The sequence below is a fragment of the Phodopus roborovskii genome, unplaced genomic scaffold (assembly GCF_943737965.1).
Source record: "Phodopus roborovskii unplaced genomic scaffold, PHOROB, whole genome shotgun sequence".
NCBI classification, from domain to species: domain Eukaryota; kingdom Metazoa; phylum Chordata; class Mammalia; order Rodentia; family Cricetidae; genus Phodopus; species Phodopus roborovskii.
In genome coordinates, this window is record NW_026126413.1 from 2878244 (window position 1) to 2894243 (window position 16000).

The following is a 16000-nucleotide window of genomic DNA, read 5'->3' on the forward strand; positions in this document are numbered from 1 at the left end:
TAAAGGCTGTCCTGTTAAAGTTAACAATATAGAGTCCAGAGTACGCAGGGGAGGGGATAATGGATGTAAAATGTCTGAAGTTCATTATATAAATGTCTGAAACTGTCAAACAGTAAAAATAATATAAATTATTATAAAGCCAGAGGGAAAATATCAGAATTAAATTTCTAGAAACCATTTCCTAAACAATGAAAGGTATTAATCCTAAGTGGATAATACGTACAATACAAGTGGGCTGTGAAATTTTCTTTCAAATCAACTGCACATCCTAGATAACTTGAGTGTACCCTTATTTTTGTGGACTTGCTCTTTCTCCTGCCCTCAGTTTTAATTGTGCTAAAAGCACTGAGCACACATTACTAGTACAGTGCCTATAACATCTAAAATTTAGAATAAAAATTGTCATCTAGATGTGAATAGATAGTACAAAGATGGAAAATGTCCCACGTATTTCATTTTTGTGTGATTAATACAATTCTGCAATTAAAAACAACAGTTTTAAAGCTTCAACCACATTAGAGGGAAAAAAGAGACCCAATTACAAATTAAGAAGGAGTGAGATTTGTAAAGTATAGAAAAGTCTAGAAAGCAGTAACAATGGTTTATAGAACTTAATCTATAATAGGGCATGATCCATAGATGCCATTGTTACCATTTGTTATTGCCATCCATAGCTTCACTTGGATAGATGTAACAGGAATTTACTGTGTATGAACCTGAACTCTTACAATATGAAATTTATGACCCAAAATGTCAAGGGATGGGAATCCACCCATCTGAGCACACCAGCTTTCTGCACTGAAAAGTCAAAATTGTCATAAAAGGTATATAGAAGCTAGAGGTTAGAGATCTGGCTCAGCATGTAAGAATGATTATCCCATAGTCATGAAAATGGGCATTAGGATCCCAGAACTTTATAATAATAAGTCAGGCATCCATACAAATGCCTCAATCCAGTTTGGAGGGTTGCTGGGGCTTTTTTACTTCCAGCCAAGCTGCACAGGCATGAGCAGGGAAAGACCTTCCTCAAAAGGAATTAGTGGAGAGTGATATAGGAGGTTACAATACACTCTTTTCTGATTTCTGCATGTAAGAACAGATGATCCCAACTAAGGGAGTGAGAGTACATACATTTGGGCACACACACATTCACACACACACACACACACACACACACACACACACAATCCCAGGGATACACACATACAAACACACATGCACAGAGACACACAATCATAAATACACACAAAATAATAAATATAAATACTATGTAGAATCAGGCTTACATACATTATGATAAAATTGTATAATTTAAATTGAGTTTAAAGATTATAATAATGAGGTGTATATATTCTATATACATATATACACATATACATATACATATATATGTATATATATATATATATATATATATATATATCATTATAAGAGAGTTTGTCTATCCTGATATGTAATATCTAACATGTTCTGATTCTATTGCTAAAACTACTCTGAGATGCTTACACTAGAGGAGGCTTTGGGGTGCTGCATTATTTATAGAAATATGCTGAGCAAATTCATGCTGACTTTTTACATCTGTCATAACTAACATTAATGCACCCGCTGACAATGTGGGAGCAAGCATGGCTTGCTAGGAAGATTGTAAACGTTGTAGTCAGGCAAAAGTGTGATAAAAGCTTTGCTTTTTGTTAGATATGTTGCTTAACCTCCTTGTTTCTGCCCTCCTTATTTTTCTTTCAATATAAAGAAAAACATGAACTTAAGGAATTCTATAAAAGAAAATCCTAGTCCCATTGATTTAATTCACCATTGTTCATTAAGTAAAACACACTGGATTTCATAAAGTAGAGAAAAATACCAGCAAAACCCTAAAATCCTAAAATCCAGATGTCAGCTGATGTCAGGATCTCCTTTGGGATGTAAACACAATAACTTCAACTCACAAACTCATATCTGCAGAGAATCCAGAGACTGAACCAAGATTGCCCTACAGAATTTATCATGTCTCCAGAGAGTATAGGACTCAGGGTCCCTCTATCAACCCTATCATCAGGTTTGTGTATTGACTGAAATCCATTGGACACCTATAGCATGAATAATAAAAATGGATACTCAGAGATGGATACTGAGATTCAAGGAGAAGATCAGGAAAGCAGAGCAGCCAAGTCACCAGAGAGCTCTTGCCTCTTCCAAGGCTGTGATTATCCTGACCTCAATGTGGTTGGAGACTATTTGCCTAGAACTGAATGTTCAATGTCCTGTTCCTATCCTACATACCACTTTAGTGTTGGGATTAAGAGTATGAGCTCTGTTTCTCTTTTAGACTGATTCATTCTCATGTAGACCAGTGTGGCCTTGATGAATCTTAGAGAGATTCATCTGTCTCTGTTTCCTGAGTCCTGGGTTTAAAGCTGTGTGCCACCACTGCCCAGCTTCTATGTCTGTGGCTGGCATTGCTTTCTAATCTTCAGTGGCTTTGTTAGCTAATAAACAATATATTGCCATAGACAGCATCCCCAGAAAAACACTTTTCCCTCCCCTCCCCTCCCCTCCTTTTCCCTTCCCTGCCCTTTTCTTTCCCTTCATTCCTTTCCCTTCCCTTCAGGCCCCTTTCCTCCCTTCCACTCCCTTCCCCTCCCCTTCTGTTCTCTTCCCTTCCATTCCTTTCCCTGTCTTTTTCCATCCCTGTCCTTCTCTCTCCTTTTGAATGTTGTAAAATACCACACATTTTCCCATTGGTTTTTCTCAGACACACCCCACAGACTCCTCTAATTAGCAGACAATGGTGGAGAGCTAGATTACTTAAAACATAATTCACAGAGGATCTGTGAAAATGACTTAAGCCTGATCCTGGACATCACTATTTCTTACCAGGCACTTTCTTCATTAATTAGCCCACCCAGGACTCTGTCTGCCATTCTACCATGTGGACTTTCTATTCTGCTTTGTTTTGGATTCCACCCCATTGTTCTCTCCACCTTTCCTGTTCTTCCCTCCACCAACTGATCTGATCTCACTTTCTTGCCTACTCTAATTTCTCAAAGATAAGTTTGCACAGATGTGTATCCTATGCTCCAGCATTCTTCAGAGAGACTTTAAATGACCCACTGCTTGGCCTCGGTTTTATCTCCTAGCAAGACCAAGCAAAGGCCTTACATTCAAATCTTGTATTAATCCCCTGTGGAGTTTCTTAAGCCAAAGTGAATGTGAGGAAAGTTTCTGTTCTCTCTGCTATAATTATTCCACTCTCTTGAGGAAGCAAGAATAGCTTCATTGCTTTTGGTTTTAATAACTATTTTTTTCTCCCAGGTATAATTCCTTAAATCCAATTTTCTTCCTACGTGGTATTTTACTGAATTCTTATTAGGTTATGTTTTTTATATGCTAAATTGTGAGATTGTTCAGAATTATATAACCATTTGAATATTTTATATAATCTTGTCTTATATATATATATATATATATATATATATATATATATATGACTATCAGTTTCTAGTTATTTAAAAGAGGTGTTTTGTTTTTTTCCTTATTTGAAAGTTAATTGATGCATGAAATCTCTTAGTGTCACTTTTGTTTGGATCTCTTCTCCTAGAATCACAGATTCTGATTTTGAGGTTTAAATGCATCACTGGGAAATATTAACCTGCTAAATAGTACCAACTTCCTACAGTCTTCCATTAAACATCAGAACAATGATAGGCAAGACTGTCTAGGAGAACAAGGACCTCACTGCTTCTGTGAAGAGTGGATGAGATAATTTCTGTAAATTACATCATGATCCACTATTAGATAAATTTTGAAGAGAGAACAGGAGAAGCAGAAGGGAGAGCAGAGCTGGAATGTTAAACATGATGCTTAGCAATGAGAGAGAATTCTTTCTTTTGCTCTAACCCTTGTCACAGGTCTGACACTTCCTTCTCTCAAATACAAGAAGTAGACTATTTCAGATAAATCTCAACTGATTCTGTACAATATTAGAATGAGAGAAATGGAGTGAGTTTTCATCTATACAGTTTCTGGAGAAACTATTCAAATTGTAGTCACTTTTTCTAAGTAACACAGGATCATGTTACTCAGTTTCCAACCATACTACAATTTTAATATGCCATGCTGCTCTGAATGAAGATGATGAACTCCTTCTTTCCTTGTCCATATTTTCCATTGAGCTCTGTTACCAACTGAAAGGAAAAGTGTTGACTCGGGATCCCCAAGGTCTATTTCTCAGCATCAAAAATACTCATTTGCCCCAGAAGGACAGAGAACAGGGGATAAGAGACAAACATATGACAGAAGGTCAGAGAGAAGGAGAAGAACGAAGGGAAAAGGAGCAGGGAGATGTGTCCTGGAGGGACAAAGGACTTGCCCTGGGTAGAGAGGAGAGAGATGTGGAACATAGGAAAAATGGAGGTTTATTTTATGTTTTTGTTTTGTTTGTTTTTTTTTGAGACAGGGTTTCTCTGTATTGCTTTAGAGCCTGTCCTGAAACTTGCCGTGTAGACCAGACTGGCCTCAAAGTCTCAGAGATCTGCCTGCCTCTTCCTCCGAAGTTCTGAAATTAAAGGCATGTGCTACCAATGCTTGGCTAAAACAAGGAGGTTTACAAAGGTAAAAGGAGAAAACCTATGTTAGGATGAGTTGTTTAATTTAACTGGGTATGTTAATTAGGTGAGCCAAAGGGGACTTTGATTGCTTCACCTCAACACTTTGATAGCCGGACCTTGGTGGTGATCCATAGGAGGAGGAAGTGGTGAAATAAGGGAATAGACCTTGATGGCTAGCTTTACAAATGAAATCTAGTGTTTTTTAGTAAGGCAGAAGGAATGGGGCAGAATGCAAAGCCTGTCAGAGCCAAATGTTCTAGAGGGCTAGTGTCCCTTCACCAACCTTGTTTGGTGGAGCCACTGTTAGTTGTCCCAAGTCTTAAGTGTTATTGTATCCAATGCTTTACTTTCCCTCTTGTCTCAACTGAAAGTTCTTGCTCTTTCTCCAGAACTCTGCATTCATCCCTCATGAATTACCAGGCATTTAGTTTCATTATCCTAACATTAGTTTTCTCACACCAGCATACATCTGTCTTTTTTAACTGGTTTTCTTCTCACAAAGTGTTCTAGTATCTGTACTTTAAAAAACAAATTCCTCCCAACTGACCTCTCCCAACTTTCCCTAGTTCTTCTCAACTGATAATCATTTTAACTTACCTGGCGAAGTAAGTGTAAGTAAGTGTACCACTATCTCATTTTGGCTCCCATGGACCCACTCTTTTGCAGAGACACTTTCCATGATGCCTTATTTGGCATCAGTTTTATCTCCTAGTTAGACAAGGAAATATTCTTATATTCTAATCTTTATAAACTATTTTGGGGTTTTGGTCTTAATTTATCATCCAGGGAAAACTTTCCCCTGATTTCCCTAGACTCTTTTCCTGAATCTGTAATCTGTCTAGATTCTGCTTTGTCTTCACACCTTTAACATACACTCCCAGAAACTGAATGTATGTAGAATATTGTACTGAATTCTGATAAAGAGCAGAGGAGTTTGGAAGAGCATGAGTGCATAGCACAGGCCCTCATACTGTGACACAACCTTTTATTTCTGAAAGAAGAAATCAATGAAGAAAAGAATCATTCCCTACAAAAAGCTTCAGACTGGCAGAGTTGTCAAGAAAAACAACTGTACCTGCAAAATATTCCTAAGCGCAGAATACAACATTGAAGTGTTCTGGACTTCTGTGCCAGGTGGGCCTGTTCCAGTGTGATATCACACATTGCTCTGTCATTGCCTCGGGAGTGTGACTGGGAGTGAACTTTGTTACAGCAGATCCTACAGAGAAGTAGCTCGATGCTCCCAGCTAATCAAACTATTAGCAGCCAGTTTTGCCCAGGGAAATCGCTGAATGATTTTATTTTATGCACAAGTTTTAAATCGTCATTGAATTTACATTCTTATATTTCTACAAGATGATTATCATAGCCATTAATTCAAACCTACAACTCTTCATGAGCTACTGTATTTCAGGTTGACAGTGAGGTTTCTCTGAAGCCATTCTCTACCTTAAATTTATGGAAATTTAATAAATTACTGCAAGCATCATTTATTCACTTGACTTTCTATACATTAGTAGATTCAGATGCTTTTAGCATCCTCAAGGTCAAAAGCTCTTTAGAAACTACAACTCAGGATTAATTGTTCAACATGCAGAAAGTGTTCCACAATTTTGAAATTCTGATAATAATAATAATTGAATTACAGCTGCTTTTGAATGCATAATGTGTGCCTGGTCCTCTTCTTCATATTTTAATATATGAAATCTTTTCAACTGTAGTGTAACCACTAAAATTAATTTCATTACATTAATATTTGTCAAAAGACCACACCAAGGCAACAGAAAAATGAAATAATTTCCCCACATCACAGTTCTAAATGGTAATAACACATATATTTAAATTCAGGCTGTTCATCAGAGTTCACTCACCTGGTGCTTTTTCTATAGAATATCAAGAAGAAAATTGCCAACTGAAAATGTTGATATAGTATCTTTTGTTAAGCTGATGCCTCATGAAGCCTTTTTTTCCTGTCTCCCAGGTCCCTGCATCCCCAACCCATGCCATAACGGAGGAACGTGTGAGATAAGTGAAGCATATCGAGGAGACACGTTCATAGGCTATGTTTGTAAATGTCTCCGGGGGTTTAATGGGATTCACTGTCAGCACAGTAAGTTATTTATATTCAATGTGCTTTTATTTTTATTGATCTATTGTGTACAAGTCATTAACCTGCTTGTTGGCAGTCGAGTCATAGATCTGAAGAGCAACACAGAGCCCAAGCATTTGCCTCATGCTGCCTCTCTCCACAGTACTATGATGAGTGCTTTTTCAGTTCCCATAATCTATGTGACTAGTAATTTGCTTGCTAGCCCTTGTCATTGTTATTCAATTTAACTTTTGATATTTTGATATGTTGTCTGTCATGTTATAATATTTGTCTGTTTCCTTCATCCTTGTCCATAAAGCTATATTCTCCAGAAAAAGAGCTAATTCTTCTAGTAATTATTCTGGTGATCAACTTAATAAGCAATGCTCAAACAATAGAGGGTATTCTAGATCCTGAACAATATATAACAACTCAGTGTTTTCTATAACATAGCAACGTCTCTAAGAGAAAAACCTTTCCAAGTTCAACATACATAAAAATACACGATGAGTGGTATAGGACCTTAACAACTGTGTAGCCAAGCATGAAGGAAGGCCACAATAAACTTGGAGCTGCAGGATGGTATTACAGCAGTTGCAGGATGGTATTATAGTGGTGGCCACTTGCATGAGGGATTTTCAAAGTGTGTGTGTGTGTGTGTGGTGTGGTGTGTGTGTGTGTGTGTGTGTGTGTGTGTGTGTGTGTGTGTGTCAGGGCGACAAGGTAGGATGGGACACAGTATGAGGTAGGAAGAGTGGATATGAAATATCACCAATTAATATGAAAATGATACTTGGGACAATAGTTTGGAACATAGAAGACAAATCTTGACGTATCAGCCTTAGTCAGATTTTCTAACCCCAAGAGCAGTATTAATAGCTCTGAGACATTGGAAGTGTTCTGTGATTCCCTACAATGTTTCCAGAGTCAGGAATTTGTAGAACTTCTAGAGAAGGTTCTTGTAGTACTTAAACATCTTGTTCCTTACAACTGGCACCTAGCCTTCCTGGAGTGATCTCTAAGTCTCAGATCATTAACAAGCAAATTAGAGGCTATTCAGTTTTCATACATAAGATTCAGAAGTGGCAAGGTTGATTGCCCTTGGAGGTAGGACCCCTGCTCATTGTCCACATGGAAACATCTCAAAATATATCTATAAAGACTAAGACAGGAACTCTGTATCTGTGGTTCATTTTATTATCTTAATCTCATGATGGAAATATGATAAACACTCCTTAAAGATGTGTTACCAGCTGCATGGCCTGGGGGAGACATTCTTCCTCCCCTATAACTAAAGCATTAACTTCTTGTACATAGTACACACAACAGACATCTCTGAAAGAAGAACTACATGTTTCTCATGGTAGGCTTCAAAAGCCAGCAAAATTACTGGCTTCCTTTTTTGCCAAAGTAATGTCTATTTTTTATTAAAATAATTTTTCATACAACATATTCTGATCATGGCTTCCCCTCTCCCTTCTCCTCTCATGTCCTCCCAACTCCCACCCATTTGACTATACGACACTTTCTCTGTGTGTCTAGAAATCAAAGAGTCAAACAACAAAAGCAATACAGATAAGAATAAGAAAATATTTAAAGTACAAGAAATAAACACTCACTCTTGAATTAAAGTATAGTTGCACACTATTCAGTTCCCATCTCCTGTAAGACGAAGCTTCTATGGTGATGGTTGAGCAAGAATTTGATCTTTGGTTATAGTAGAATCTCATCAGGAGTCATCTTATTGCTATGTTCTTTTAGATGGAACAATAGTGTTTGCTTTTCCCTTAGACCTGATGAACATTCAGTCTAAAGTTTATGGCCATCCAAGCAGTCAAGGTTCAAAGACTGAGCAGTTGGGAACACTCAATTCTAAATTGTATGTCTGCATCAAACCCTACCTCAGGGCTCACAGGGCTCCTATCAGATCCTCAGGAACAGACGTCAGAAAGATTATAACAGCCAGAGGGGATAGATGACTAAGGGAAAAGTATCTTTCAGATACCACAGGACAGATACACATATGAACTCACACAGAGTATAACAACATGATCAGGACCACATTGTTTCAAGCTAGATGGAGTCTGTGTTAGGTAGGGTTACTATTGCCATGATGGAACACCATTATGAAAAGCAAGTTGGGAAAGAAATGGTTTATTTGTCTTACATTTCTACATCATAGTTGATCATTGAAAGAAATTAAACAAGAACTCAAACAAAGCAGGAACCTGCTACAGGAGCTGATGCAGAGGCCATGGAGGCATGCTACATATCAGCTTGCTCATCAGATTTGCTCAACCTGATTTATTATAGAACTTACAATTACAAGCAGAAGGGTGGCTTCACCTAAGATAGAGTGGGCCAGCCTCCATTAATCACTTACTAAGAAAAAATATTCTACAACTGAAAGTTATGTAGGTAGTTTCTCAGTTGAGGTTCCCTCCTTTCAGATGACTCTAGCTTGTGTCAAGTTGACATAAAACTAGCCAGTGAAGGCCCCCAGCATTTAGATAGGGGAGGGTACATGGAAACCCACCATGACTAAGAATTTATCTGCAATGACACCTACATGCAATGGAAAATTTTGTTTTAATTAATGGACTCTCAATGGATATATTAGTCACTTTTTTCTTTTTTCCCCTTTTTAAATTTAAATTTAAAACAATGTTGGTTTACATGTCAGTCCCAGTTTTCTCACCCTTCCATCCTCCCCTATCTATTCCCTTTCTGCTTCACAGGGATGGTGAGGCCTTCCATGGGGAGTCTTCAAAGTCTTTCATATCATTTGGAGCAGGTCCTAGGTCCTCCCTCATATGTCTAGGCTGAGAGAGAATCCCTCTATGTGGAATGGGCTCCCAAAACCCATTTGTATAATAGGGATAAATACTGATCCATTACCAGAGGCTCTATAGACTTCCCAGTCCTCCTAACTGACACACACATTCAAGGGGTCTGGGTTAGTCCTATGCTGGTTTCCCAGCTACCAGACTGGAGTTCATGAGCTCCCACTTGTTCAGGTCAGCAGTTTCTGTGGGTTTCCCCAGGCTGGTTTTGACCCCTTTGCTTATCACTCCTCCATCTCTGCAACTGGATTTCAGGAGTTTGACTCAGTATTTAGCTACAGGTGTCTGCTTCTGTTCCCATCAGCTACTAGATGAAGCATATAAGGTAGTCATCAATCTCGTTATCAGAGAAGCCTCTCTAGTATTGCACAGACTGTTAAGTAGGGTCATGCTTGTTGATCTCTGGGCATTTCCCAAGTTCCCAGTTTCTCCTTAAATCTATAATGGCTCCCTGTATTGTGGTATCTCTTTTTTTTGTTTGCCTCTAGTCTTTCCCTGTCCCAATCTTCCTGTTCCCTCATGCCCACCTCTCCCCTCCTCTTCTCCCCTTCTCATTCTCCTAACTCCCTCTCCCTGCCTCCATGCTCCCAATTTGCTTGGGAGATCTTGTCCCTTTCCCCTTCTCCAGGGGACCATGTATGTGTCTCTTAGGGTCCTCCTTGTTTCCTAGTTTTTCTGGCAGTGTGAATTGTAAGCTGGTAATTCTTTGCTCTATGTCTAAAATTTATATATGAGTGAGTACATACGATGTGTGTCTTTTTGTGACTAGGTTATCTCACTCAGGATGGTTTCTTCTATTAATCACTTTTAAAAATAGGCACTTTGCCAGGCAAAACAAAATAGATACAAAGTCATCTCATTAGCATTTTGTGGACTGGACTTCTTTTATTTTTGTCTACATATTATGGTTTTCTATCTTATCTTTTTGTGTATTTGTTTGTATGTATTCTATTTTTGTCTGTTTGCTTTCTAAAGAGAGAGAGAAACAGACAGAGAGACAGAGAGCATGGAGTTGGGTGGATGGGATTGACAATGACAGCAGTGACAGATGGTATTGTCATCATTTATTTTTCCTAGTGGAAATTATTCATGAAAGCTGTTAATGTGGACATTCTCATCTGCTTCTGGCCCCCACATGTGGTTGGCTGAAGCATTAGAGATGGAGAAGTCTAAGATACATACATCTTGCAACCATTCACCACAGTGAGACATTCAAGTCTTTTCCCACATGCCCTTATCTCATAATTTAGAAAGGTGGACATCACAATTTGATGAAGAATTCCAAGTCTCCTTTAAAACACAAAACCTCCCTCTTTATAGTAACTTACTTCCACAACACTTATGTTCCTCTCAAGAATTGTAGTGGAAACCCAAGGATATGGTATTCAATTCAGAATTGATATTTTATATCTAAATTATCCAGTTTGTCTCCTGTGACATGCATTGTTATTAGAAGCAAGACATAAATTGGCCAAAGAGGATTGAATTTTAATTCAGAAATTGGGATTTGAGACATGACCTTTATAGTTATTGAATAATTGACCTTGAGTCAGTCATTTGACCTTTCATCAATTGAAAACATATAAATTAAGGAATTGCACTAGAAAGTGTGACCTTGGGTTCACATAAGTCATGGGAGTATAATGACTAAATGGGAAGCTTGCTCACTGCACAAAGGTTATCAAACTTTCCTCTTTCAGGTGGAATTGAAATGAATTATACATTGGAAAAGCAGAAAGCAGATTTAGAAGTGCTAGAGCCCTGAGAGATCCTTCAGGTAGAAGTAGGAAAAGAACTGTTTAATCTCCTATGAGGACAGACAGAGATTTGAGATGGTTTTCCATTCTCATCACAGCTTTATGACCCAGGAATTACCTAGAGCATTGCTACCCAGAGTGTGGTAAGATTTCAGTACCACCCAGAAGCATAACTGCAAATCAAATGAGTCAGAATTTGCATTTGATCATGATCCCCCAGTCAATCAACAAACACATAAAATTTGATAAATCATTCATGGGGATTGAAAAAATCTACATATAACCACTTCATTAAAAAATTGAATTCTAGCTTTTACCATACAGTAAGTGCCTCAAAGTGCCAGAGATCACCCTGCCTATGCCTCCTTAGTGTTGCAATTAAAGTTGTGCTGCACAACTCCCAATTTTTCCACAGCACTGCTCACTAAAGTCAATACTGTATTCTAGGGTCCACACTTTTTATCATATAGTGACATGGGATTTGAAAAAGCATAATATAATTTGTCTACCATCACTTGGACATACAAGACAGTTTTCCTTAGCTAAATACCCCATCTGCTAGCTGTCCATATATCCTTTCTTGTTCAATTCTAGTGTTTGTTAAATATGTATGGTCCCTATAGACACATGTGTTTGAATTCTTGGCCTATACTGAGTGGCACTATTAAGTGTAGCCTTGATGAAGTAGGGATGATCTTGTTGGAAGAAGTGTGTCACTGTTGAGACAGGGTTTGAGGTCTTACATGCCCAGGCTATGCCCACTGTGGCCACAGTTGATTCTGCTGCTTGTAGATCAAGATGAAGAACTTTCAACACTTTCTCCAACATCATGTCTGCTTGCACACCACCATGTCCCAATGTGATGATAATAAAGTAAACCTTTGAAACTATAAGACAGCCTTAATTAAGTGTTTTCCTTTATAAGTTACTGTGGGTGTGGTGTCTTTTCACAGCAATTGGATCCCTAAGACTGCTTTATACTTTTGCCAGTTGATGATATTGTTTTTGATTCTCTAGTTGTGACTTTTCCAGTATTTTTAAATAGTTAGGATCTGAAACTGTGTCACATTTCAGGTAGATAATCATCACTTTAAAATATGTATATAGGGTTCCTACATAATATAGATTCTATATCTTTGTAGTTCATTTATTTTTCAACTAAAAATGCTCATTATTTTTTACAGTTTTACCAGTTATGGTTGCATATTTGTCTACTGAAATATATCTTGCTTTCTTAATGGTTTTTAGATTGGAAAAAAATGAATAAGTTGCTATGCAAGTTCATGTGCAAGGTTGTTTTGTGGACATATAATTTCAGCTCATTTAAATAAACTGGGGAATGCAGTTGCTGGATTGGAGGGCAAAAGTGCACTCAATTTGGTTACAATAGAATACAAACTAACTTATTACATGGCAAACACACCAGCAATGTGTCAAAGGCTATTATACACTCTAATCAGCATTTGTTATTGTTAGTTTTGTATTTTAGCCATTACATGGATTTTTAAATCACATTGAAAATGTGATAGAATTATAACCTTATAAGAATTTTATAATAATGTTAAGAATTTGATTTGATGTGGAATTGCCAAATTATATTTGCTTTTAAAATGACAAAGAATTATGTGACATGCACACACCAACATTCAGATATATGTATAAATTAAAGCATACAAATTACAGGATGAATTGGTGTCTAATTTAGTTGTCAAGGCAGTAGGCTTCTGAAATGCATTTGTAAGCACAGAGTATTCTACAAGTTACTTCAGTCAGAGTGTGCTCCAAGTACTCAAGTTTTGTTTGTTGCCTAGTAACAAATCTAATGCTCTTTCTTCATTACCAGCACTCTGCCCATCTTCCCAATGAAGCATTCTGGGCATTCTCCCTACCTGTACACACAGTTCCACAGCTTTCAGTTTCTTCTCCTTCAGAAAAGAAAGGCTGTCCTTGAAGCCAACAAAGCTCAGAAAGTAAAATGCTTGTCTTATTAAAGACATGGTCCATGTTACTAGGTTATCTGAAGATATGCTTTATAACTTTGTTCTCCACTGAGAGAGCTAGCCAGGAAAAAAAAAACTTGTACAATATGAAATTTTCTCTTTATATATTTTGCTACCTACTGTAAACCAGCATGATCTGAATTTTGAGCTATAGATGTATGGGTTAACACTTTTAGCTTCTGTTTACTGTACTTTAACTTCTTTCATGTTTTTAAACTTCAAAATTCACATTTATTGAATTTAGCCAAAAATATTTGCTACTTCAATAATTATAAGTATTTGAATTGTGTTTGACAATTGCATACATTTTTATAGTTTCAATGTAATGACTTTCTACCCCCACAGAATATGAATGTTTTACAAATATCACAGATTTAATACCTTAGAAAAATTTTATTACTTCTTTTATTTTTGACATCATAGTATAAACACATCATCATTCCCTTCTTCTGTCATATATGACTCCTTGCACTCCTCCAAATCCATCACTCTTGTTTCATTAACTTGTTACATATATAAGCATCCATTCGTATACCTAAATATACAGGTATAACCTGCTCAATCTGTATGTGTTAAAGTAGCCATGTAATCTCTACCTACTTCAAACATAAGACCCACTAACTTACTGATTAGTCTTCTATCTATATTGTCATATCTAAGGGAAGAAATAATTTACAGGGAAGATTATGAATTAAGCCTGGCTTTGAAATATCTCTGGATGGACAGATGAGTGACCAGTTGATACTTAATCATTCTGAGTTTCAGGTTTCTCATCAGACATCTCAGCTCACCAGATGCTTCCTGAAATATCACTGTGCTGTGTACTAGAAATAAGGTGTCTGAAAACATTGAAATTAAATAAATAACATTTATCTTATCCTCCGCCACAAGATAGTTTTTAGGGTCAGATGAAGTGTCTATGCACTCACTTTGAAATTTTTACAGCTAGTATGCTTATTGCTCTGATATCTTAAGATGTGATGGAAATTTGTATGTATGTCCTTTCTAAATATTTTAATTTTATTATTTATAAAAAATTGTTGCATATCAAAAATAGACATAATGTGGAGCTCTATGTTTTTCTAGAAGTATTCCTCTTTTTACCTCAGTTCATTCCCTATTTTAAAATTATTACATTTTCATTTCATTACTACATTAGCAACCATTTTTCCCTAATTAAAACTTCAAAAATTAGAGAACAATTGTCTTTTTTATTTTCTTTCTAATTGAAACTAGATTATTCTGTCAAACAATACATCCCAAACACAGCTTCTCCTCCCTATTACCTTCTAGCTCCCCCCTTCTCTTTCCCCTAAGATATACTCCCCCTCTGTTCTCTTCCTAGAAAAGAACATGCCCCTTTGAGATAATAGCCAAGGAGAACAAAATAAGATAAAAATTCAAGATACGTTTCTTGAGTTCTTTATATATTTTGGATATGAGATTTCCATCAGATGTGGAGTTGGTAAAAACTTTTTCCAATTCCCTAGGCTTCCTCTTTGTCTAACAGCATCTTTTTCCCGACAGAATTCAGTTTCATGATGTGCCATTTATTATTGGTTTTAATAACTATGCTATTGGTGTTCTGTCCATAAAGGCATCTCTTGTACCAATGAGTTCAAGTCTATTCCCTAGTTTCTTTTCTATCAGGTTAGGTGTATCTGTTTGTGTGTTGAGGTCTTTGACTCACTTTGACTAAGTTTCATGCAGGATGATAAGTATAAATATGGATCTCCTTGCATTCTTCTACATGCAGACGTCCAGTTTGACCAGTGCCATTTGTTTTCTTCCCCACTGTATATTTCTGACTTATCACAATATCAGGTGTGGGGTTTATGTCTGGGTCTTCAATTCAATTCCATTGATCAGTGTGCTCACTGAAGTGAAATAAAGTTCTCAAAAAAGATTTCCCAGATAGACCTTTGACTGTCAAAGGTGGAACTGGATTCCAATTTCTGTGCTCACTTATGGCTGCAGAGTCACATGAGGTAGCTTAAGTCTATAGACCTGAGATTTGCAGGGGCATAAGAAACATGGGCTGATCTGTATAGATAGTCGTATTTCTTTGGATCACCATATAGATCCCAGTGAAGGGATTTGGTTCTGTATCCCAATCTATTTAACAGGTATGGTGTGAAAAGTAAATCAAAGGGTGCTAGGACTTTGGTTCTCAGCCTTGCTTTTACATTAATGTCATCTGGGTTACACTAAAAAACCATGAATGTCTGGTATTTACTAAACATTCTAATGTAATAGTAAAGGCATCAACCAATTGATAAGTTTCCTCATATGGTTCTATGTTGAAAAACAGATGTAAAACAGTATTCTGGAAAAATCCATATGGAATCTCAGTGCCTTAATGAAACTAAAGAGACAAACCAGAATTAGGATAAAGAATCAGAAGTCCATTCTTATGAGCAACTTATAAATGTGTTCAGTTTTTCTAATTTGATTTGGTTCTTGTGTAAAGTAATGCAAGTCATATTTTAGCAAGAACTTTCACCTGATGTTAGTTTGCTCCTCTTAAATGTTTATGCCATTTAGTCTGTTCATTGTGGACAGTTTTTCAAAGCATCGTCAGTTTCTTCACTTTTTTTAATTGGCTGAAGATCAAAAATGGATAGACAACCGGTATGTGCACAGAAACAGATGTATGTATGTATATCCATACATAGACAGAAGTTTGTGATGTTTCAAGTGAAAT

General features: G+C 37.0%; 1 protein-coding gene across 1 annotated transcript in view; it reads left to right on the forward strand.

Moving 5' to 3' along the window:
* Positions 1-16000, forward strand: part of Edil3 (EGF like repeats and discoidin domains 3) — a 280901-nt gene that overhangs the window by 38082 nt on the left and 226819 nt on the right. The window contains exon 3 of the mRNA XM_051182916.1: positions 6589-6717. Coding sequence (XP_051038873.1) covers positions 6589-6717 — 129 coding nt within the window. The remainder of the gene's footprint in view (positions 1-6588; positions 6718-16000) is intronic.